The sequence below is a fragment of the Anguilla rostrata genome, chromosome 14, assembly GCF_018555375.3.
Source record: "Anguilla rostrata isolate EN2019 chromosome 14, ASM1855537v3, whole genome shotgun sequence".
In the NCBI taxonomy this organism is placed as follows: domain Eukaryota; kingdom Metazoa; phylum Chordata; class Actinopteri; order Anguilliformes; family Anguillidae; genus Anguilla; species Anguilla rostrata.
In genome coordinates, this window is record NC_057946.1 from 23,222,151 (window position 1) to 23,245,881 (window position 23,731).

General features: G+C 47.2%; 2 protein-coding genes and 1 long non-coding RNA gene across 4 annotated transcripts in view; 2 read left to right on the forward strand and 1 right to left on the reverse strand.

The window, feature by feature from the left end:
• Window positions 1-22,651, forward strand: part of LOC135240128 (uncharacterized) — a 29,202-nt gene extending 6,551 nt beyond the window's left edge. Inside the window, exon 2 of the long non-coding RNA XR_010325599.1 lies at window positions 21,847-22,651. This is a non-coding gene — a long non-coding RNA (uncharacterized LOC135240128). The remainder of the gene's footprint in view (window positions 1-21,846) is intronic.
• Window positions 1-23,731, forward strand: part of wbp1 (WW domain binding protein 1) — a 59,844-nt gene that overhangs the window by 21,309 nt on the left and 14,804 nt on the right. The window lies entirely within an intron of this gene.
• The window catches only part of LOC135240127 (ADP-ribosylation factor-like protein 3), a 6,961-nt gene continuing 5,463 nt past the window's right edge, over window positions 22,234-23,731 (reverse strand). For both annotated transcript variants that reach the window (XM_064309418.1, XM_064309419.1), the window contains 2 exons: window positions 23,334-23,519; window positions 22,234-23,068 (listed from right to left, as the gene is read on the reverse strand). In XM_064309418.1, coding sequence (XP_064165488.1) covers window positions 23,021-23,068; window positions 23,334-23,519 — 234 coding nt within the window. In that variant the 3' untranslated portion in view covers window positions 22,234-23,020. The remainder of the gene's footprint in view (window positions 23,069-23,333; window positions 23,520-23,731) is intronic.

Sequence of the window (23,731 nt, forward strand, 5' to 3'; positions counted from 1 at the left end):
ACGCGAATGAAACATAGACATACTTTTAAAAAAAGACAAGAAGGCTTTAAATCAGTGCAACTCAGTGTTCCCTCATTACTGAAACACAAGAATTCCCATGCAGTATAAACCGACCGAAAATAGCTAGGCTACTCTGTGTTGGATTTATTCATTGTTAGACACAATTCAAAATGTCACGTTTCTCAACATGAGGGAAAGGCGTCTTACGAATCCTACTTAGCCGAGAGTGCGGAAGCGGACAATTCTTGGTCCATTTGACATAATTAGATGAGCTAACTCTTGTGTGAAACTCGGAAATAACAAGGCTCAGGCAGAAATACACACGGAGCTGGTTACTGTTGACGAGAAATACTAAAGATTCTGCACTGGTGTTCGCAATACATTTATAAGTCGTTGCCACAAATAAATGCAAAAATTGTTTTTTTTCGCAGTACCGCTTGTGTGGATTACGCATGTGGTTTGAAAGAGTCAAGCATCAACTAGGATACAACCTCTCGTGATTTGCTATAAATTTAAGTTCAAAATAGAAATTTTATCCGATAGGCTACGGCACCTGAAGACTAATAGTATGCATGCTCATGTTCATTGGGACTGTTCCGAACACCCGTCTGTTTATATTTTGCATTGAAATTAATAGCAATATGTCATGCCCTTAACTTGTGATTTAGAATGTTCATTCAGCCTTTGCAATCTTGAATCCTCATGCAGTGTGAAATGTCAAGTGAAATGACGTCACGTGAACGTGGTCAATGAAAAGTGTAAGACCGACCAGTTCCTACTTTTGTTTTATTCAAAGAATGTTCTGTAATCACTACCTTCCAAAAAATCTCAAGAAAGGTCGAGAAAGTCCACGTGCAGAAGATGTTAACCCGTCTGTTGCATACGGATTTCAGGCCACCGTGCAGTTGCTACCGGGCACTAGTGTTCTTTGGGATGGCAGGCTGCCGGATTCTAGACTAAAGTGAGAACTGACAATTAAAATAATTTTAAAGAAATTTAAAGTAAAAAGTAAAACTTAAACAATTGTTAATACAGTTTATTATAGTTTAATATAGTAAATATAGTAAATTTGGTAAACGCAAGGGCCCCGTTCAGATTTGGGGTCAGATTCTTCCAAACCACAAAGCCTTCATCGTTTGAGTAGCTTTTGGGCAAACATCGAAAATTCCGAAACATCGAAATTCGTCAATCAAAGTTGCCTACATAATAGCAAACGCTTTGCGATTAGATTGAATGTGAGGTTCATACCCGGGTAATCCACGAGACAATAAAAACGACATGACGTGCCATAACATTCGCATGGTTTCCATCGTACCACGTTGCCCCGTTATCTACAGATACGCACGTCGCGCTTTATTAGTTATTTAAGTGCACGGTGAGGCTGAGGCATTTCTCCTTGATCGCGGAAGATAACAAGGCCACTGAGGTTCATCGCAACAGGGTGTCCAATAAAGATCTCGGCGCTTTAGCCGTCATTCTCGCACTGCCATATGCTCATAAAACCAACACGCCCGTTCACATGTCTTTTTAGTCGCTGCCTAGCCTGTTTCTAGCCTTATAATGGCCTTGGCTTGTATGGGCGTATATGGCGCACAGTACCAGTAGGCCTACGCTAGTGTCTTTCACCACAATGACATTTTACAATATCTTAATTTGGTGATACTTTTTTGGTTTCATGTCGGCTACATCGCACCATGTCAACTTTTCTCTCATTCAGTACATGGAGCCAAGTGTTCCGTGAATAGTCGCAGAAATAAAAAAAAATATATATATCACACTGGGACTGAAAAACGCGAGCACAAATGGGTTGCTCGCTGAAATTAAATGCAGAGAGAAGGTTTGCAGCGCGCGGGCCGCGTTTCTCTCGGCTACGTCCCTCTGTTTCAGGAGTTCTGAAGTGGGATGCTGTTTGAAGTGCGTATTTACTAACTGCGGGATTACGTCTGAATGAACTGAGATTAAAGATCCCCGCGCATCGTACACCGGTCAGCATCAGTCGGCTCTGCACTCAGAACGCTTATCTGATGAGCCTCCCAGTTAAGACTGATAATTGGTAAAGTCACACCCTCAGACCCTCTGTTCTCTCAGCCCGCGTCGTTCACTCTGGGACAAAGGGCCGAGTGTTTTGAAATAAATAACACCGTCGACGAGGGGCTAAAGCGAATCATAACATTAGGTGAGCGCAGAAAATTCCTCCGAGAGAAAAGGGAGAGAGAGAGAGAGAGCGAAGGGCAAGTCGCCTTGGGGAGGGGGGGAAGAAGGGAGGAAGAATGAACTAAAGAAAGACAGAACGAGGTTATCGAGAGTTTAACTAGGGATTAAAACTCCAAGATGGATATCTCATTAGTTTGATTTGTGAAAAGGTAATATCATAATGGTTAGAGTAACTGTGTTGTATATAAGGACAGCCCGAAGGCTCACAATATACGATACTACCTTAGTTTTTCTAAGGCTTTCAACAACAACGATAATAATACGAATACTATATAATAATAATAATAATAATAATAATAATAATAATAACAATTTCCGCAGCTTCATCTGCCTGTTTGTTTTATCTAGTTGAAAGCTGTATTATGTTCCGTGGGTCTTTCTATCCTTCATACTATAACTAGGGAATTATTATTATTATTATTATTATTATTTGTTGTTGTTGTTGTTGTTGTTGTTGTAATTGTAGCAGTAGAGTGGACAGAACAATCGAAAACTATCAACATGCTAAAAACCTAAATCCTGTGAACTTGTCCCAGAATGTTTAGTGATGTTGCAGAATCTAAATGGACCTATATCAGCGTATAAGGAACCTTTATGGTATTGGTGTTGATATATTGAATGTAACAACAGGTTATCCATCAACTTGTATTTTAAATAAAAAATACCGTTCGTTCAAAAAAGTATTCAAGTAGCCTATTGTACTGTGCAGAGACGTGAACATTTTGCACGCGCTCACTTATAATATGAAAAACATATAGAATGTAAAATGTGTATTTTTAGAGAAATACTTGTTTTCCAAATTCTGACATGACAATTGAAAGATATTTAAACTTATTAAACCTTCAATTCTGGCTAACACCAAAAACACAGTGATACCGTAAACCTTTAATTGCGCAAAATCGCCAGTTGGTCTAAACTTTTCCCACCTGTTGACACTTTTTTCAGAATTACTCATAATTTATGGCTATTGTTACTTTTCTGGTATCGTTATAATTCTTCTGCGAACTTCAGTAGTAACCACAAAAGTGTAGAACAGGCCCATATTAAATGGAAGTCCATTTATGATTAAATATGTCTTTCTGAGATTATAGATGAGATGTGGAATGTATCTGAAATTATGATTACAATGGCATGTTGAATTGCCGTCACAGAGTACGAAGATGAAAAATTGCAAATGACCTTTAAACATATCCAATGGATGTGTCTAATATATATATATATATATATATATATATATATATAGTGTGTGTGCTGCCTTGTATGATATGTATTTTGCTTTAATAGTTTAATTTTTCAACATATTTAGGAATAGGTGTAACGCTTTCATTTATACTTTAAGTAGGTTAATGAGATGCAATTATTGATTGTGACGGCGTGTGGTAAAAGTGTTTCTTTAGGAATGCAAGTTCGCACTGAATAGCCTTGGTTTGAGATGTACATCGGATAAATAGAACTGTTGGTACGAGTGTTTACAGAAACAATTGATTTCATTTAGATGGGCCAAAGGACTGAATTATCGCCGCACTTTAACGGGAGATTAAGTATTTCCGTGTATTTTAAAGCTGAAATTCCCTAGCATGATGGCCAACTTCGCGTGAAACAGACATACCAGCCAGAGATCGCGAGGCACTTAACCCCGATTGTGTGCATTTTTTTCCGTGCCCATCTCCCCGTGAACACAAGACAATCGATGTAGCGCTCATTAAGTGCTGGGTGATTTCAAATGTGACCCAAAATGGTGTGAACATACGCATTCCGTGTACTGGGAGGTCCCTTTGTGAAGGAAACATTTTTTAGGCCATCATTTTGAACATTACATTTTGTGAGCGAGGTGTCAAGTTGCTTCCTGGTTTCTCTTTAGATGTTTGTTTTCAGACTGAGAGGACATTGTCCATTCATTCGGGAAGTTGTTGTGGAAATGCCGGCGGGACGGGCGTCTTTCTGGGCCCTCGTCCCCGGGCCTTTGCTGTCTGTCTCGATCGGGAGTTGAGTTTACACCTTGGGGGTTTGCAGGTGGAAACGCCGAGGTGAAAGGGTCAGCGATGAATAACCGCTTGATATTGTTGAGTCGTAGTCAGTATCGTGGTTCAGTGTTTGAAGACCGAGAACGAGGGCTGAATGAGTCTTCTAATAATAATAATAATAATAACAATAATAATCATCATCATCATCATTAACATAATTTTATAGCCATGTAGCCTATAGCCTATAATAATTAGAGATCTACAATTTTTTAAAACTTATGAATTTAGTATTATCGCCTACAATCCCAACACTCGTTTTCGCAAATGTTGAGACTGTTATAATTTTAACCTACGCTTACTTACTACACCTACTATTTAGCTAATATATTGAAATGAAAAATAGGGCTTATCATGAGTTTCCCCCACTATCTCAAGACGGCATTTTCAGTTTCATTTATTTCAGTATTTCATCCTCCCACGACACACATTCTGTGCAAATTTGAGACATTTATGCATTTGAGACTTTATTTAGTGCCTGATTCTGTCAGATATCTACCTTTGCTAGGATATTTTGTTGCTTTCAGCTTGATTGTCTACATGTCTGTCTTGTCGAAATGGGTTAACTAGAATATATCTTCCAAAAGTAAAGGTCATACAAAGTTGTAGAATCATAGAACGAAACTTCCCCGTCAAAGCGCTGGCTTGTGCGACGAGGATATAACTGTTCGGTAATAAGTTTGTGGGGAATTGGACGGCGCGTGGTGGATTCTCCAGTCACTTCCTTACGTAGTCCCCGTAGAGCTCCCTTCGTGATGCATTGCGTACTTTCGCTCCGCGCGACTCCACCTGTCACTCCGAGCTCGCGCAAGATGAATTGCCTGGAGTTAAATACCTCTTAATGGCAACTTTTATAAATCTACCATTACGCTTGTCTCGTTGTGGCCAGTGATTCGAGAGTAGCGACACGATTAGACCATAACATGCAAAGAAACACATCGATATTGATGATTCCATTAGCCGTTTTACAAACTAACATTTTAACGCTGCTTTCTGTGCGCGAGAATGTTTCTTTCTTCCACAACTTCTCATTTCTCCTTACCGGATGTCTTCCACTGGATCTCCCCGTTACTTTTATTTCCCATGAATTCTTTGGCTCTCGTTATGTGAATAAACCGTTTGAAGTTAATGGAATTTGTTCTGGTTAGGAAGACTTTCCCGCTTATGTACTTATTAATATTCCTCATATTTGCGCACGTGAAGATTTAGACCAAATACAGTAATTGGAAAGGCCTCTCTCCAGTGCCAAATTGTTTGTTTCAACAAATTAACAAAAATGGGTGGGCTAATGACAGTTTGTTTTCGAAAATTACATTTTCATTTGATCTTCCCCTGACAGTAGAGCACCCAACTTGTACAGCTTTTCTGGGCAACGTCATAATGGAGTGAGTGCTTTTCTGGTTCGTTCTAACTGAAGATTTTCGCATGAGGGTTGTTTAGATATAGAAGGCTACTGCGCTTAACTCAATTTTAAGCAGCAGATTTACATACTAAGCCCCCTGGCAGCTCTCAAGCTCTGCTTTTTCTCCCCTCCTTCAGAATGATTCTGTTCTTTTTCTGCCTGTCTTTTCTTTCTCCCTCTTCTCTTACCATCTGTTTCTGCCGTCCCTTATTCCGTCCCCTGTCTCTCTGTCCCTGTCTTCCTGTGTTTTGTGCCCCCCCCCCACGCGCCCCCCCCCCCCACCCCACCCTTCTTTGTCTGCCCGGTCCGGCCCCCTCCATTGTTCCCGAGTTGCCTCCCATTTCCGCCTCGGGTGCGACCTCTGACCCCCGGGACCCCGCTTCATTCTCTCCCCGCGACTCGACTCATCCCCCAGTTTCCCCCCCAGTGGACCGCTGCCCCAGAGGTTTTTCGGGTTCTTGGCGACTGTTGCCGACCGTGCCTCGCAGAACCCCAGCGCGGCCGCCGCCGTGCGCCCGCCGCGACGCGACACCGCCGTTAGCGGTCGTTAGCCGTCCCCGGAGTCGCCGATCCCCCTCCCTGCTCCACGCTCCGGAACTTCGCGACTTCGCTTCGCGCGTTTGGGGAGTCTGAGCGCTGGTCCCGGCTGAGAGTCATCGCTCTGGCGCTCTGGCGCTCACCGGAAAGACCCGGGAGGGCATCCTGCGGTCGGGGAAAACTGTGTGTCGCGTGTCAGTTAGGCGTTTGGGTCCGGTGGAACTGCGCTTCGTCTCGGCGGATGGTGCCGGTGCTTTTGGGTGTCCGGTTGAGCCTCTTTCTTCCGTTTGCAACTTTCACAAACACTTTGCTCTGGCAGAGCACGCATGGTGTCAATCCCACGAACACATGCACACACACGGTCACACCCTCTCTTTTACTCTCACTTGTCCACTCACACACACACACACACGGTCACTCATGCACACATTCACTCACTGATTCTTTTTCTTCTCTCTCTCTCACTCACTCACTCATACACGCACTCACTCACTCACTAAGAGTAATGCCAGTAATTATTTTTCACCAATAGGGGTGAAAAGGTCAACAAATATAAGCCTTTGAAACTTATGAAGAGTTTTTATTAAGCTGGGTTTATTCAGAAACTGCTTGCTGCACTATGGTTTGAGTCAGTGCCTGTGAGGAGTGCGGGGGGGAGGGGGTGTGTGGGGGGGGTGGGGGTTACAGCAGAAGTTTGGTAGGATGTGCAAGTCAAGGAGGGTCAGCTTGATTGACAGCTCCCATCCTCAGTGACAGCCTTCTTAGAGTCTGTCCGTCAGGCTGGCGGTCTCCATGGAGACTGACGTCATGGTGAGTGAGTCAGCTGTCCCGCGCTGGACGGGGGACGGGGGTTGTCTCGGCCGAACGGGCACAGTTTTTAGGAAGTCTTTCGGAGGCAGTAAATATCCAGGATTACTCATAACTGGAATTATCTTTATAGATTATAAGCTACATTGCAGGAGTCCCTGCAAATGCTATTTTTGCATCTGGATTTATCATTGGATGACACCTTTTTCCGCACGAATCGGGCTTGCGATGAGGAGAATGTTTTATGGTTCGGATCGCACCGGAGGGAGACTGATTCTGGGGTTTCTGGGAAGGAGAACCGAACCACGCCGACCTCCCCGTGAAAATCCAAGGGCAACAATGTGGCAGAATAAATCCAGTGGGAGGAGCTTTATCCTGCCACGCCCTCTCCAAATGCGGAGCCATCTCCAGGCGTGCTACGGCGTCTTGGCGTGAGGAAGAGGAAGGTCTGTGCACCACCTGCGGAGAGATGAAGGCTCTGGCACGAGCTGGACGGACTGCGGGTTTTGGCTGTCAGGGTGAATGGCAGTGATAGATTTCCCATGGCTTAAATATGAGCCATTTAACTTTGAATAACCCAGGTCAGCAATAAGTACATATAATATAATATAATATAATATAATATAATATAATGCATAGTGTGTGTGTGTGTGTGTGTGTGTGTGAGAGAGAGCATTGTGTATTTGTGTGCATGTGTGTGTGTGAATGACAGTGTGCATATCCCTCTGTGTGGGTGTGTGTGTGTGTGAGAGAGAGAGCAGGGTGTGTGTATGTGTGTGTGTGTGTGAGAGAGAGAGAGCAGGGTGTGTGTGTGTGTGTTAGAGTGTGTGTTGGGGGAAGCATGCTGTGCGTTTTGAATCACTCCATACAGAAGAGTAAGGGGATTATCCCATTCAGCTAAGACCAAGATCCCCAAGGGAGCTCAAAATGCTTTTAGTCAGCTCCAAGCGTGCTCACTGACATCACTGAACTTCACTACATCCATGTGCATGCGTGTGTGTATGTTTGTGTGTGCGCGCGCGCATGCGTGTGTGCGTGCATGTGTGTGTGAGTGTTCATGTGTGTGTGCGTGCGTGCGTGTGTATGTATGTTTGTGTGTGTGTGTGCATGCATGTGTGTGTGCGTATGTGTGTCTGTGTGTGTGTGTGTGTGTGCGCATGTGTGTGTGCATGCATGCAGGGCAGGTGGAGGGTCATTCTGGGGTGAGATGGGTCCCTTTGAGACCCTGCTGTCCTGTGTGTGCCTGTCCCAGAGAGCAGCTCTGTATCACTCCGCTGCTGGGATCCACAGCTCCGAGGGGGGGGGGGGGGGTATTTTCAAAACAAACTGAATTTTCCCAATTTTCTAACCCGATCTACCTGACAACATGGACACCTCATTTCAGGCAAAACATTATGCCATTTATAAATAACCCTTGGCTACTTCCTGCAGATTATTTTTGCACGTTGCTTCTTTTAATGACTGAATGTTCACTTTTTCTGAAACATGGGGACATGGTTTGAACGATCAGCACTCCCCGCGAAAACTCCCCCCTGTAAAATTCAAGTGCCACTTGGCTGTCAAACAGGGTGACCCAACGCTGGGTCTTATCTCCATACGGTCCCTTCTTTTCCAGAGGAAGGCACGGCAGGATTACACACATGGGTAACACCGTCCCTTGCCAAATTCAGGAGCTATATTTGCCTACTTTCAATCAGATCTGCTGGAAATGCATTTTTGTCACAAATGGGCCTCATATTATCCAGCAAGCAAAATCTGTAAATATGGGTATTTCCTCTAAACTAAAATAGTAAGGCATTTAATATATTTGTACTCCGATTAGACCGTGCGATGAGAGATTCTCTTATAAATGAATAAATAAATATGTATGACATGCTTAGCATGTAAAAATTAAAAAGCACTAGGAACTGAATGACCAGATATTTGAAATGTGTTTGAAACTAAATGTTTTTGCCACTTACAAATTTATAATTTCATGCTCATGTAATGCGATGTCGTATGCACAAAATATACATAAATGATTGGAAACGACTGACATTCCAAATATATGGACATGTCTGCGAAATACTTTAAACACGTCAAAAAGAAAATGTATCTACACAACTAATTCATGGGACCCTGGATTGAAATAATTATTTTAAGATTTGTGTTTAAATAAACTGACAGTGAGCTCTTGTCTTCCTCACCTATTTAGCTCAATGGAGTTAAATATGTGAAGGGATTTATTACTAAAATGTGTGTTTTAATACTGGCTGCGGGGAGTTGAACCCACGGCACTGTGCGTGTTAGCGTACTGTTGGGTTTGCCATGTGATTGTGCATTAACTTTATTCAGTCTGCATGATTGCTTGGAGGAGAGAGAGAAAGAAAGGGGGAATTAGAGGTTGAGAGAGTGAAGGAGAGGAGGGTAGAAATATTGAGGGATCAGGTGTGGACTCCAAGAGGATGAGGAGAGAGAAAGTGAGGGAGGGAGGGAGAGATGGAGAGAGAAAGAGAGAATGAGGGAGAGAGAGTAGAAGAGAGGGAAAAGGAAAGAGAGGGGGAGAGAGAGAGAGATTCCCCTCTCTTGTATGTCCCTAGTAGGTTTTCCGGTGTAGAAGCAGATCTTCTCCTTCAGTGACTCTATTAATTTACCTCATTTATCTTAAACACCAGCATAAATACCAGGGACCCCAACCAGAGAGAAACACTGAGTATGTGCTGGTTGTGTGTGTGCGCGTTTGTGTGTGTGAGTGTGTGAGTGAGAGAGGGAGAGTGAGTGTGTGCATGGCCAACCTGCTACTACCCTCTCCATTCCCAGAGGACAAATCCTGAGCGGAAAAACTCATTTTCCCACAAATAGTTTGTCAGCTGAGCTTGGAGGAGTGATAAATTATCACAGACAGGAGGTGAGGTAAAGCAAGTAAGGAAAGGAAAGTGGCTCTTTCTCTTTCTTTCTCTCTCTCTTTCTCTTCTCTTTCTGTCTCTTTCTTGTTCTTTCTCCTTTCCACTTTCTCTTACACACATGCTCACATGCACAAACACACATACACACACACTCACACACACACACACAAGCACTCACACACACACACAGCCTCACACACCCACAGACACACACACACACACACACACACAGCCACACACACATTCACACACACCCACAGAGAGACTCACACTCACACACGTGCACACACACACTCACACTCTCACACACACACACACACACAACACACACACCGCCTCACACACCCACACGCACATACACAGCCACACACACCCACAGAGAGACACATGCACACACACACACACACTCACACTCTCACACACACACACAGCCACACACACTCACAGACACACACACACACACACATACACACACACTCACAGACACACACACACACACACACACACGTGCGCAGGGTGGCGCGGGGACGCTTGCTTGCCGCTGTCACTCAGCTGTGACTCTCCCCATCCAGAGTGATAAATTGACGAGCAGAGAAATGGATTTGTTTTCAAATGGTAACACTTCAGAGAAACAATAATTCAGCGTGCGGTGCGCTGGCAAGAGATGGATGGGGCGGGCAGGGAGATCAGAAAGAAAGGGGGGGAGAGAGGGGGGAGGGCAAGAGAGAGAGAGAGAGAGAGAGAGAGAGAACAAGAGGAAAACATCTCTGGAAAAAAAGGGAAAACCCACAAACAAGCCCTGGGTCAGCCAGCGGGGAGAACCTGCGCGTGCCGCTGAAACCGCCATTAGCCGGGAACAGCATCCCGCTACAGAGTCAAGAGAAACCGCCACGCCCCGCCAGATCCCCAAATAAAGGGTTGCAGGGGTGTGTTCAATCTACGCACCGTGGTGGGTTGTTCAGTCGCGGCAGCCGGTTAACCGAGGTGCCCTCAAAAGCCGTGCGGATGAATCGAAAGCATTTAAAACATTTCCTTGAGGTTCTGCGCTCGCGTGTGTAGGACGCTGACGTGTCTTCGACCGTCTTTGGCACTGTGGGATCACCTGCCGGCCTGTCTGCTAACACCGCGTTCTAGGCGTAACCCGAAATTAAGCGGGAAGCTCTGTGGAAGTTAATTCCACCCCCACCCCCATCCCCACCGCGCCGCGTAGATGAGATTGTCGGTGGCGTTCTCCGAGGCAGTGTGTCGATGGTTCATTTCACTCGGTAAACACAGTTTAGTAAACCATTCTGACTCGTGATATATCTCTTTTTGTGCCTTTACCGAGGCCTTTTAACGATAACCCAGCCAATCGATTGAAACGTAGAACACACTCAATATTTACACGTGTTTGCGCATGGCACCATTGATCATGTATAGTTTTAAGTACAGGATAATTGGGCCAGAGTTTTCTTTATAAAAACATGTTTGTCGCTGTCTCTCAGATATTTAGGCGTATACATCAGCTACATTAGAAGTACCTGCAATGAAAACAAGAAACATGCTTCAAAATACACGCAGTGTCAAAATGATGAGAAATATAATTATTTTACGGCTCTAAATGGCATCTTTTATGTGTTCAGATACTGCATTTTAACTTTTGTATTAAAGTGTATTAAAACTTTGAGGTATTGTAAATATTGTGACTGAACAACAAACTACAACAAACTGCATAGTTATATATATATGGCTTTTTGTGTTTCGTTCATATCAAGTTTTATTTTCCCGATTTTACAAATGTATTTTCTGTGAGGGCTCAGAATTCTGACCGGAATATTATCTGTAATACTCAAGCCAGTGAGAGCTTAAATTCAGAACTACTTGGATATTTGCACTGACATCAACCCGAGTGTCAGTTTGTCCCAAACTGCTCTTCGCTGTAACTGGCGCACGTTGAGAGAAGCCGTAGCCGCTACACGGAACGCTCTCGGGACGACGCGTTTCTAAACGAGGGTGCGCGGCCTCCCGCGGGCGAGCGGGCGAGCACCGCCCCGCGCTCGAGCGTGAGAACGCGCCGCGCGGAGAGTTCCGGAACGGTCCGTCAAAGACGCGACTCGTAAAACACAAAGACGCGTCGGTCCCAGGACGGGCGGGGAGCGACGAGCGGCGAGCGACGAGCGGGCGCCTCGCAGGAGGGGCCGCGGGAACGCCGCGTGTTCGACGGGCTGTCCGACAACCCGCTCGCTCGTCCTGGCGCCATTTCCCCCTCCCTCCCTCCTTCCCTCCCTCCCTCCCTCCCTCCATCTGTCTCTCGACAAACCGTGGAGCCCGGCTTGTCACCTTAAACCGCCCCCGTAACAATGGGCGTAATAATTACCAATCATCATCATCATCACCATCACCATCACCATGAACATCACCATAATCATCACAATCATCGCTTTTTCAGCCAGCTAAATGGCTGGAGTTTTAGTCGCACACGCACTTGCAATCTGCATAACAAAGCCTTAATTATCGATATGGATCTTTCATCTTTCCTTTGCTTTTGTGACCCTTTTCTCTTTTTCTCTCTCCCCTTCCCCTCTTACTCTCTCTCTCTCTGTGGTTTCCCATCCCCTTTTGATCTCTTTTGCTCTCTTTTTGCCTTTATTCACCGCCTTTTTTCCATATCTCTCTCTCTCTGTTACACACGCTTTTTATTTATAAATATAGTCCTTTTATTCTTTCTATCTCTCTTGCAGACACTGTCACTCACACTTCACTCTCCCTCGCTCTCTCTATTCCTCTCTCTCTCTTCCCCCCTCCCTCTCTCTCTTTCTCTCTCTCTTCCCCGCCCCTCTCTCTTTCTCTCTCTCTCTCCCTCCACGGTGATTAATGGACTAAGGCAATGGAGCACAGAGCTGCTTGTAGCCACCAGACAGCCTCTATCCCAGAATGCACCAGGGAACGGAGAGAGAGCGGGAGAGAGAGAGAGAGAGGTAAAGTGGAGCGTGGGCGAACGAGGGGAGCTCAGCTGAAAGTCGCGGACTTAATTCTATGCATCATTAAGCAGTCTCACTCAATGCAACATCCCCTATACATCATCCACGCTCTGTAAACACAACGATGACATTACATTAGCAACTGCAAATGAATTTTCTTTTTAGAGGGAAATTGAGAATACTCTCGCTTGCTCCCTCTCTCTCTCTCTCTCACGCACGCACACACACGCGCGCACACGTACTCAAACGCTCTCAAAACCCAGAAACAGCCTATTAAAAGCGGACATATTAAAACAAAAGAAAATCACAAACAACATCCCCCCCCACTTGTGCTGCCGTCTCCTAAAATTTGTTGGCTTGACAAACGTGGAGTGTGTGTGTGTGTGCGCGTGCGTGTGTGTGTGTGCATATGAGAGAGTGCAGTTTGTGTGTGAGAGAGAGCAGTGCTTGTGTTTGCATGAGAGAGAGGGAGAGAGTGCAGTGATTTTGTGTGTGTGCGAGAGAGTGTAGTTTGTGTATGTGAGAGAGCAGTGTTTGTATTTGTATGAGAGAGGGAGAATGCAGTGATTTTGTGTGTGTGTGTGCGCGCGAGAGAGAGAGCAGTATTCATGTGTGTGCGCGTGTTCAGTCAGGGCTAGTCACATTTCCACAGAGTCTGGACTGATCAAGTTTCTCTGTTGTTGCGCAGAGATCCATAAGAACTGGAGCACCGCGCGCTCGCTGTGTGTTTGCGTGCTTACGTGCAGCCGGCGTGAACACACACACACACACACACACACACACATTGAGGGCTGCGTACGAGCGGAGAAACAAAATCGTTTTTTTTCCCCACGCGGGTCCGTATCGGAGCCTGCGAGCGGGAGAAGAAGAATCGGACTGCGTTTGCTACGGGCGCGGTTCGCCAGCCAGAACGCAGCCGGCGCCGGCGCGGGTCCAGACGACCGTTCCGAATGTTTTCTCAGGTCCTTCTCCGTCGCAGTAACCTCCCGACTTAGCGTCTTCGCCGTCCCCCGCGAAACGACGCGATCCCTTCCCCGTATCGGAAAGACCTCCGAAACGTGACGTGCTTCGGGGGCTCCGCTCAGCCGTGAGAAAACCCCGAACGCCATAAATTGCCCCGGCTAATCAAATGAATAATTATGTGTTTTTATTGCGCGCGCTGGTTTTTTTTTTTTCCTTTCTTTTTTTTTTTTTGAAGCCTACGAAATCCATTAAGGCCGTGCAATACATCATCTCCTCCCCGGCTCGCTGTGTACACGCCGGGGCTCGTTTGAGAATATCGAATCTGTTACAGTAAAGTAACTCCTCAGATTGAGCGAGATGTAAAAAATCCATGGCTTTCGTGAATCTGTAAGAGGCTGTCATCGCCGGCCCCCGGATGAGTGATGGCCGCGGGCTTCTTTCGGAAGGGGGGGGGGGGGCGGCGATATAAAAAGCAAAATTATGACTTGTGGAAAGATGCGGGACGGATGGACGGGGGGGTGGGGTGGTGGTGGTGGTGGTGGTGGGATCGAAAGAGAGATCCGTCCAGCAATGAGGGCAATCAGTCAATGAAGCGAAGATTGAATGTGCCATCCTCCCCCGAACTCCCAGACAGTCCCGGGCGTGTCACGAGGGGGGCAGTCCGGGGTCGGGGGTCTTTGGGTGGTGGTGGAGGAGGAGGGGGGAGGTCTAAAACATGACCCCTGACCCTCCTCTTCAGTTCAGCCCAGTACATCGACTTCCTGGGGACCCTGTACTTTCTAACCCCCGCATTGCCCTCATCCGAAACAGACGTGTCCCTCAGCAGATGGTTTCATAAGCAGTTTTTATCCATATTTGTCCCTTTTTTTCTCACAGTTGTGAAGGCTGGTCATATTTATGAACTGGTGTCATTGCTGCATTTCTCTTGACTGATCTCTTTTGAGAGGCTGTGGCACTGGACATGATGTCATCTCAAGTACCTCCTCTTTTGCTCTGAGGTCCAGTCTTCCATCCCCTCCTCTTTTGGCTCTGATGTCTAGTCTTGCATCCCTTGGTTTTTGGATCTGAAGATCTTCTCCCCTTCCTTTCTGCTCTGACCTCAAGCAGCAGCGCTCACACCGCCACCGCACTGGAGCTGCGTTCTTCCGCAGCTCGTACGGGCGTGAGAACGCGTGTCCGGCAGGATGTCTGCATTAGCGTCTGCGACTGTCTTCCTGCGCCACGACGAGCGCTTCAACTCTCCGCCTCTCGAGTGCCAATCACGCGTCATCGTGGTCTTCTCCGGTCCCGAGTCAGCCGTGTTTCAGAGCGCGCGCCGCGTCCGCGTAACGGCGCCCCACCCAGGCCACAACCGGCCCTCTCTCTGCAGGTGTTACGCCACACCTGTGACTGGGTAATGGGGGCTTTATGGCCAATTCAAATGAAGATTATTCTCAAATTACGGCACCGCACAATTTATTATACATCCCCCGTCGTCAAAGACACCTGGTCCTGGGCCTCTTTGGTAAATGAATGAACTTCGAATTGAATAATAGAATGTGTGTATGTGTGTTGGTGTGAGAGTGTGTGTGTGTGTGTGTGTGAGTGCTTGTGTGTGAGTGTGAGTGTGAGTGTGAGTGTGTGGATTAGAGTGCGGTTCGATATTTGCATCCAAAACCGAACTGAGCCCGAGAGAATAGTCCCCGAACGGAACGGAACGCATTTGTTGATTATTTCGGATTTCGATTTTGAAGGCATTTGCTTTGAGGCAGTAACGGAGGCTGTGATTGCAGTTTGACTTGTACCTGCTTCAACGGTGCACCCTCAGTCCAGTGCTGTCATATTTCATTACAACGCTGCATGCTTTGCATTTAACAAAACCAGTTGGCTGTTTTGCTTCTGCAGTTACGACCAAGTGGAAGTGTTTCCATACTGGTGAATTGCCATGGTTTTCGGTAATAATTAGCTCTCCCGATGAGAGCTTTCGCTTGACTTCATCCATGGTCCATCGCTTTTTTTTGTCTTTTCCACCAAAAGCATGCGCAGCAAAGGTAATGACACAGATTCAACAAAATACACACCCACGTCGCACGCACAGGCAAGATATCAAGTAATTTTATTGAATTAAATAAGGCGCGCAATTCAAATAAATCTTAAAATAATTTAAATAAATATAGCTTAAACATGAATACAATCATAACCAAACCCGACCAAGTCCGAGCGTTAACAGTAAATATTCGGTCCAACCCGACCCAAACCTGTCAGGTCCCGTTGGGCCCGGGGCGGATATCCACACTCTAATGTGGATAGACAGACGGACGGACAGAAAATAAAACATGTGCATGTGTGTTTGATCCTGACATACTTGCTTCTAATATATTGCATCAATACATGTAATTATGTAAGCAAATATATTGGCGCCAAGTATTTATGATTATGTGGAAGTGACACAGTGTTTATGTGAACTGCACACGTCTGCCTCCTCATGTCTAAACAAACCCCCTCGATTATTACCCACCGCTCCTATCTCCCGAGCCCTTTCCCCGACCCGATCCTGTGCTCTGCGGGGCACCAGAGAGCCCCTGTAAACCTGCTCTCCTGATCCTTTTATTGCCCGCCTCAATGACAGCCCCCCCAGCCACCCCCCCCCCCCCGCCCCCAGCCCCCTCCCGCCAAGGTCCATGGCGGCTCGGTGAGCTGACCCAGAGCTCTGAGGACGCGTCTGAGCGCCGCAGTGAGGGGAACACTTTCACCCCCCCCCCTTCCACTCTTATCTCTGAAGGCTCTGGTGTTTTTATCAGACTTCTCATCCGCTAAAAAGTTCCACCCCCCCCCCACCCCCCTCCTGCACTGCAGCTGAAGTGGCTTCCAGGTAGACTTGGCTCCTTGTGATCTTTTTTTTCCCCTCACATTTTCATCGGTACCACTCTGTGGCCCCCCCACCCCCGCAGACATCACCATGCACCCCTACACCAAGATCACTGTGCCCCCACCCCCAGAGATAACTATGCCCCCCCCCCCATCTCCAGGCAGAGATCTCTGAAGCTGCGGTTCAGTCCCCCCCCCAAACCGCCCCGCCCCTCGCCCCCCTCCCCACCACTCACACACAGGCCAGTGATGGGTTTCTCACCTCAGGCCACAGCAGCGGGGGGGAGCAGGGGGGGGGCGTTCTCTCGCTGCCCGGGCCCGCCGCTTCGCTCCGGGGACTTAACGCGGCGGTGAGCCTGGAACCGCGGAACCTGGGGGGCGTCACCGTGAGGTTTCCCCTGCGGAAGCTTCCGGAAGCGCAGCCCTCCGCATCAGCTCTGTCCCCTGGCGGGAACTTTCTGTCCTGCGGATCCCAAGCTGCAGCGGGGGCCAGTCAGAGGTACTCGACTCCAGCAGCAGGTAGCTTGCCCTCCTAAAGCCCCAAAACACACGCAGAGCTCCCTGGGGAGGGACGCCATCTTGGCTCAGTCCGTACCTGAATTGGGTGGACTGTTGACGCAAGCAGCAACTGAGGCTAGAGTCCCGGCCTACTGATGTGCAGTTGGCTACAGTGCCACCAGGGGGCGATGGTCAGCACATGGGGGGAGGCATGCTAATGTAAGTGTTTTATGGAGAAAGGGTGAAGGCAAGTTGCGGAAGTCGGAAGAGGAAACACCCTGTTAGCTGGGAAACACACACACACACACAGTTGTAATAACCCCTTGAGTGGTTTGAAAAGGGAGAGTGTGTGACCTGCGACCCTTTGATTAAGTCTGTGGAGCTGCCTCTCCCCCACCCCCACCCCTCCCCAGTCGCTCCGTCTTGCTTCCCCCAGCGTGGGAGGCTCGTTTGCTGGGCCGAGGTGCTGGGAAAGTCTGGTGATTTACGGCCTCCCGCAGGCCCGGCCGACCCTGGCCTCTCCGCCGTGTTCCGGGGGACAGTACCGAGGCACCTCGACAGGCACCGGACAGAGAGAAACGTCCTTTTTCATGTGCGATTCTCACGCCGTCCAATCGGACGGCTCCGTGACCGCCCGCATTCCTCGGGCCGCGGGACCTCGTTAACGATTTCCTCTCCGGAATGAGGAACGCTTTCGCGCCGGCGACGCGGTAATCGAGCGCCGTTCGTCCGCTTCATTACGTTCGGGGGAACAAACGTTAATGATTAAGGGGTAAGGGCGACCGGCCGACGTCTGGAAGGAGGGGTCGAGCGAGCAACTTGTTCCTCAGTCCCCTGCGCTCCAGTTTTCGTGCCAGGGTGTCGTTTAAAAAGAGGGCGAGCGGGAGAATTGCACATTGAAAACATTCCTACATTTAACACTCGTCTACAGTAGAGACTGCATACACAGGGGAACTACTATGCAACGGAGGGACAGTTTTATGTAGACCCCACAGTTTAGCAGTCACTATTTTCACATCTTTCAGAGATGTTTGTGTGTACCTTACACCCCCCTCCCCACCTGCCTAATGGCTGTATCTTTTTCATATGCATGTTCTTCAGAAACTTTTTTTTTCTTTTAGTGTTTCATTTTCCCTCGCAGTGGTGTGTTTCACACACTGAATATATAATTCTCACGTCTTTGGTGATTGATGAGCTGTTTCGCAGCTGAGGTAACATTGTTCCAATTAATTAGCCATTAGTGGATGTTTGAGCGTTTTTTTTTTTTGTGTGTACACGCTCACTCTGCTGGAGATGTACTCACCCACCAAACGTTTGGTTTTCTCCAGTCAAATCAAGAGACTTTCAAATCAAGAGATTCGACTCCAGCGTCCGTTAAAGCAGCCGATTCTCTCCCCTGTTCCGTGTAATAACCCGTCGGCCTGCCCCACGCTCTGGGGGGGCGGGGGGGGGTGCCCTGGCGTTCCTTTGAGCCCCCTCGGGTGCTCACCTCACGCTTTCGCCCGAGCTCCACCCGCGTGGAACACGTTCCCGTGGAAACGGGTCTGTTGATCGTTCGACGGAGTCCGCGGAGAGCGGCGGCCCGTTCCTGTCTCCGGGGGAACCGTCGGTTTTGCAGCCAGGCGACGCTGCATGTTTGGGACGCCGCTGTTCGCCCCAGGGACCTTCGAGAGAGCCTCTGCGTGTGGGACTGCTGGCCGGTGACCCCTTCTCACCCTCCTACCGGTAATCTGTCATCGCTGCTGTCTGTGGACTTACGCAGCCATAGGACTCTGTGTGCTTAGAATGTGCATTTCAGGAGCCTCCAGTGGCGCACCCCGTAGAGCGCTTTCCACGCGCTCATTGCGAGCCGCGACGTCGGCGGTTCGAGTCCGACCGCCGACCCTTTGGCGCACGTCTCCCCCTCTCTCTCCTCCTAGTTCTCCCTGTCTCTCTGCACTGTTCTATCTAATAAGACTGAAAAAGCCCAAAAAATATATTTTAAAAAAAAATTGCATTTCAAAGAAACGAATTGGCGAGACTGTAGGCGAATCTTCGGGTGCGTTCCAATGCCGTGTTTTTACTACCTCCCTGCTTCCTGTCCTAGTGTGGAAGGCCAAACGGGTCAAATGCACACGAAACTGACGTCCGGAGTCATGCGTTGTTAATGCGCTGAGAACGTGCAAACAGCACAATGACAACTGATTGACAGCACATGATTCCAGTAGTCAGTTTCTCTTATTTTTGTCCCGTTTGGCCTTCCGTACTAGGAAAGGATTTAAGGAAAGAAAGCAAGGAGGTAAAAAATAAGCGATTGGACTGAGCCCCTGGGGTGCGTTCCAACTGTTTATCTAGTCTCCTTTCCTAGTACAGAAGGCAAAACGGGTCAAAAACATGTGAAATTGACGCCTGGAGTCACACGTTCTCAACGTTGGCTCGTTCCATCCGGTTATTTTATCTCCTTGCTTCCTCCCCTTGTTCCTCACTCTACCCACTGGAGGACGCAAGGAAAGGAAGCAAGGAAAGGACACAGGGATGGAGGAAACGTGTATAAGGCAATTTGAACGTCCTTTGCTCTTTCAAGCGTCAGTTTGAAGCCACAGCAATTGCAGACGTGGCAGAGGTGAGAGGTGGATCCACAGGTCGATCACTATGCATCACACGTTCCAAAAAAATACTTCCAAAGGAAGTTTTACTTGGTAAAAACATGGATTCCCACAACAAACGCTGCTTTATGTGCATTAAACACAATATACAATTTTCCTGTCTTACCACGAACCATGAATGCTGCCATTTTTCTAACTATGACGTCACCAGTGCCGAGCTCAAATAAATCGGATCTGTTAAACGATGCCCGAATTTCCGACCTATAATCCCGAGTTTGGCGACCGTTAAATTGTTTTGTTTTTTTTTCCACAAGGCGGATCTCGTTTTTACGAGTTCCCAGTTGTCTTGAATGCAGCATAAAATAAGCGGCTGGCGCAGACGTCAATTTCACGCATTTATTTGGCTTTTTCTTTTTTTTTTTGGACCCATTTTCTTTATTTTGACCCATTGGGCTTTCCATACTAGGAAAGGAGGCAAGGATGTTACAAAAAAAGTGGTTGGAACGCACCCCAGGTTTCCTATTCTACCTTGAGTGTACAGAAAAGTGCACCTGTGCGATGCGCAAGACTACTCTCTCTCTCTCTCTCTCTCTCTCTGGCTCACTCCTGAAATCTGAGTGTCGCCTTGAGGTCAGGCCCAGTGCTTACGATGTCATTTTCATCCAAATGGATCAAGGGGTTTTTGGTTATTAAACCCCCCCCCCCCCAGGCTAATATCAGGGGCTCTGGGCCTCGGTGTGTCAAGGCCAGAGAAGGTTTGTTTTATCATTGCAAAGCACCTAGGTCATGTTGCTATGAAGAGGGCTATATAAATGCAAATTGTATTGGGGGCTCTATTAGAGTCTTGGAAAGGGACAATATGTAAATATCCCACACAGGAGCACGGTGGAGCATTCAGCCCCAGTAGGGCAATATGGGCTTGGTTAAAAGACGGAAAAAAAGAAAAAACCCAATTGCTTTGTGGTAAATCACGGCGAACAAGGTGAAAACTCCAATAATTGAATAGTTGGGAGTATTCAAAGTGATTTATTGTATATGTAACAGTTGAACGTGTATGGGAGGCTGTAAATGCGGGTTTTAGTTCAGTGGTGTATCTGAATTTACTTAAATTTGAGAACCCCGTGGGGTTGATGGTCAGACTCGGCTGTGAAATTGAAAGACTAAAGTGGTTGGCCATTTCGGATCGTTTTCGTGATGAGAAGTTGCTTTACGTAGCTCACCGCATTTTACTGCAGGATAGCCTGTTAACTGCTTCCACACTGCTTAACGCAACCCGAGAAACGATGTGTAGGATATCTGTGTTTATTCTTAGTGAACCAGAGCATAAAAACAAATAAAAGTCTCTCTAATTTTTTAATAATTATTGTGCCTCAGGTAAGCAGCTATATATTTTTCTCAGTCAGTTATTCCAACCTGAAAATCCTGGGGTTTTTTTAAAATGAAAAAATCTTTTCATTTGTAAATCATGACATAGGTAATGTGTTGACAGTGGTGGAGAAACGGTTCCCTCTAGTGGTCAAAAAAGAAACGGGCGTATTCCCCAGTGATGTTCCAGTTCTTTAGTGCAATATGAATAGAGCAGGTTACCAAATAGTCTAGGATGGACTGCACAATGGACGCTGACCGTTGTGTGTTTTAGTATTTTTTGCGGACACTCTTGACCAGAACAACTTACTCAGCTTACATTATTATACATACAGGCCATACATACAGCCAGATAATTCAGGTTAAGTGCTTTGCTTAAAGGTACAACAGCAGTGTCTAACCAGGGAATCAACCCTTGAGTTACAAGCACAGGTTCCTAACCGTTAAACTACACCGCAGCTGCAGGCTAGCCGTTAAACTACGCTGTAGGCCTTTGCTTTCTCATCTTCTGTAGCTTCCGAGCGTCTCCAGAACAGGAAGGTGGCTAAACTAAGCTGCCCTAAGCTGAAGTGTCGATGGGCTGCTGCCACAGCTCCTAGTGCTCCTAGAATCTAACATTTCAGATTCTTTTTTTGTAATTGGGCTGGGATTGGAATCAAGGCTCATCTTTTTTACATTTTTTATTTGACCTCTATTTATAGAGGGTAGGTTTACTGAGCACACAGTACACCCCCCCCAGATTGCATGTCTTTGGTTTGTCAGAGGAAACCAGAGTACCTGAAGGAAACCCATGTGGAGACGGGGAGAACATGAAAACTCCACACAGAAAGGCCCCCGGCCTGGCCTGGATTCGAACCCTGGACCTTCTTACCGTGAGGAAGCAGAGCTATCCTCAATAATAAAGCTTATCTCTGATTGGTTGTAAAAAAAGTTGACTGAACAAAATTATAACCCTCTCCCACCTAACTGCATTGAACTTAATAGTATATAACCTAACAGTTAGCTGACAAAGTAAATGGAGTGAAAGCTATTTATAACACCTGCCCTACCCCCAACTACACATCAGACCACAGAAATACACCGTGCATCATGGGAAACATAGTTTTTTTCCCCCCCTAGTCCAAAAAAAAAATTGAAGAGATACAGGAGCACATCAGAAGTCAGCCATTTATTCATTACAAAACCGGTCAGATTGAAAACATCTTCATCAGTGGCTTCAGAGAGCCCATTATAAAGAGGGACACAAAAATAAACCAAGAGGACATATTTTAACCCGCTGTGGGGCTTTTCATTTAGACTGGTGGCTTATTCGAATGAGCACCATACGCACAGTATGAACTACATTCAGATCAAGCACATTCTTATCGTAACGGTGGTTCTTAACTGGCCCGTTATCCAGATCCACCAACGACCAGGAACCTTTTGACGTTTGAACGGGCGAACAGACTGAAGCCGCCAAGTCTGGCGATTACGTTCTCAGTGTTTCGATTACAATAGACAAGCACGCTATCTCTGTGAGTTACATTTCTCGTATTAATAGTTCTGCAAGGATTAGGAGATAAAATTACGATAATACAGCACTGTGAAAAACGTACCCTAAACAATCCCTCGAGAAATCCCGAATGCCCCAAAAGGGTCTTTAGTACCGAAGGTTTGGGTTCCACCGGGTTCTAAAGACTACACGGCACGCGTTCCCTAGCTACTGAAGCCGGCCTCTGATCCACACGTACCTGCTGTATAACGAACGAGAGCGGCCGCGGCGTGTTTATGAAAAATAAATACCACCTTCTTTTTCTTCTGTTATCTGTTGTGTTGTACAGGTTATAGAGCTCGCCAGAGGGATCCTTTGGGAGGTGGAGCCAGAGTGAGAGAGGGAGGGAGGGAGGGAGGGAGGGAGGGAGAGAGAGAGAGAGAACGCTCTTCAGACCAGCGCTGGCTATTTCTTCCTGGCGGATATGTGCTTGCACACCCACGTCATGCCGTCCTGTGGGGGTGGAGAAATGAACGGAGCCCTTGTTAGCCCAGCGGTGACTCACTTCCTGTCCCTCCAGCACACAAAGAGGCCTGTTTCCAGGCACTGTGCTATCATTCACGCCACTGGAGAAACTGGCAGCCCCACAATGCAAAAAGTAAATGCTACCCATTTTTGAAGGTGATCAGAAAGCGGTTGCTCATGTTTGTAGTCTTCCCACTGCTTTACTCACTGAATGTGTGTGCGTGCGCGTGTGTGTGTGTGCGTGTGTGGTTACCTGCACTCCTTCAGAGGTGACCGCTGAGCAGGCCTGGATCTGCCACAGCCTGTCCCGGATGGTATGCAGGTTGAGTCCCTCTGCAATCTCGGCAGCGGGAGCAGCCGTCATCAGGTCCTGCTTATTGGCAAAGAGCAGCAACGGGACCCCACTCAGCTTCTCCTCCTCCAGCAACTCTGCCAGCTCCTGAGGGGGGGGGGTGAGAGAGAGAGAGGGGGCAGGGAGGGAGGGAGAGAGAGAGGGGGAGGGAGAGAAAAAAGGGTGAAAGAGAGGGAGGAGGGAGACAGAGAGGAAAAAAGGGTGAGAGAGGGACGGGGATGGTGACAGGGTGTGAAATAGATTTTTGGTTATGAAGAAACAGATGAATAATTCTTAAATATTTTGAAATTAAGCAACAC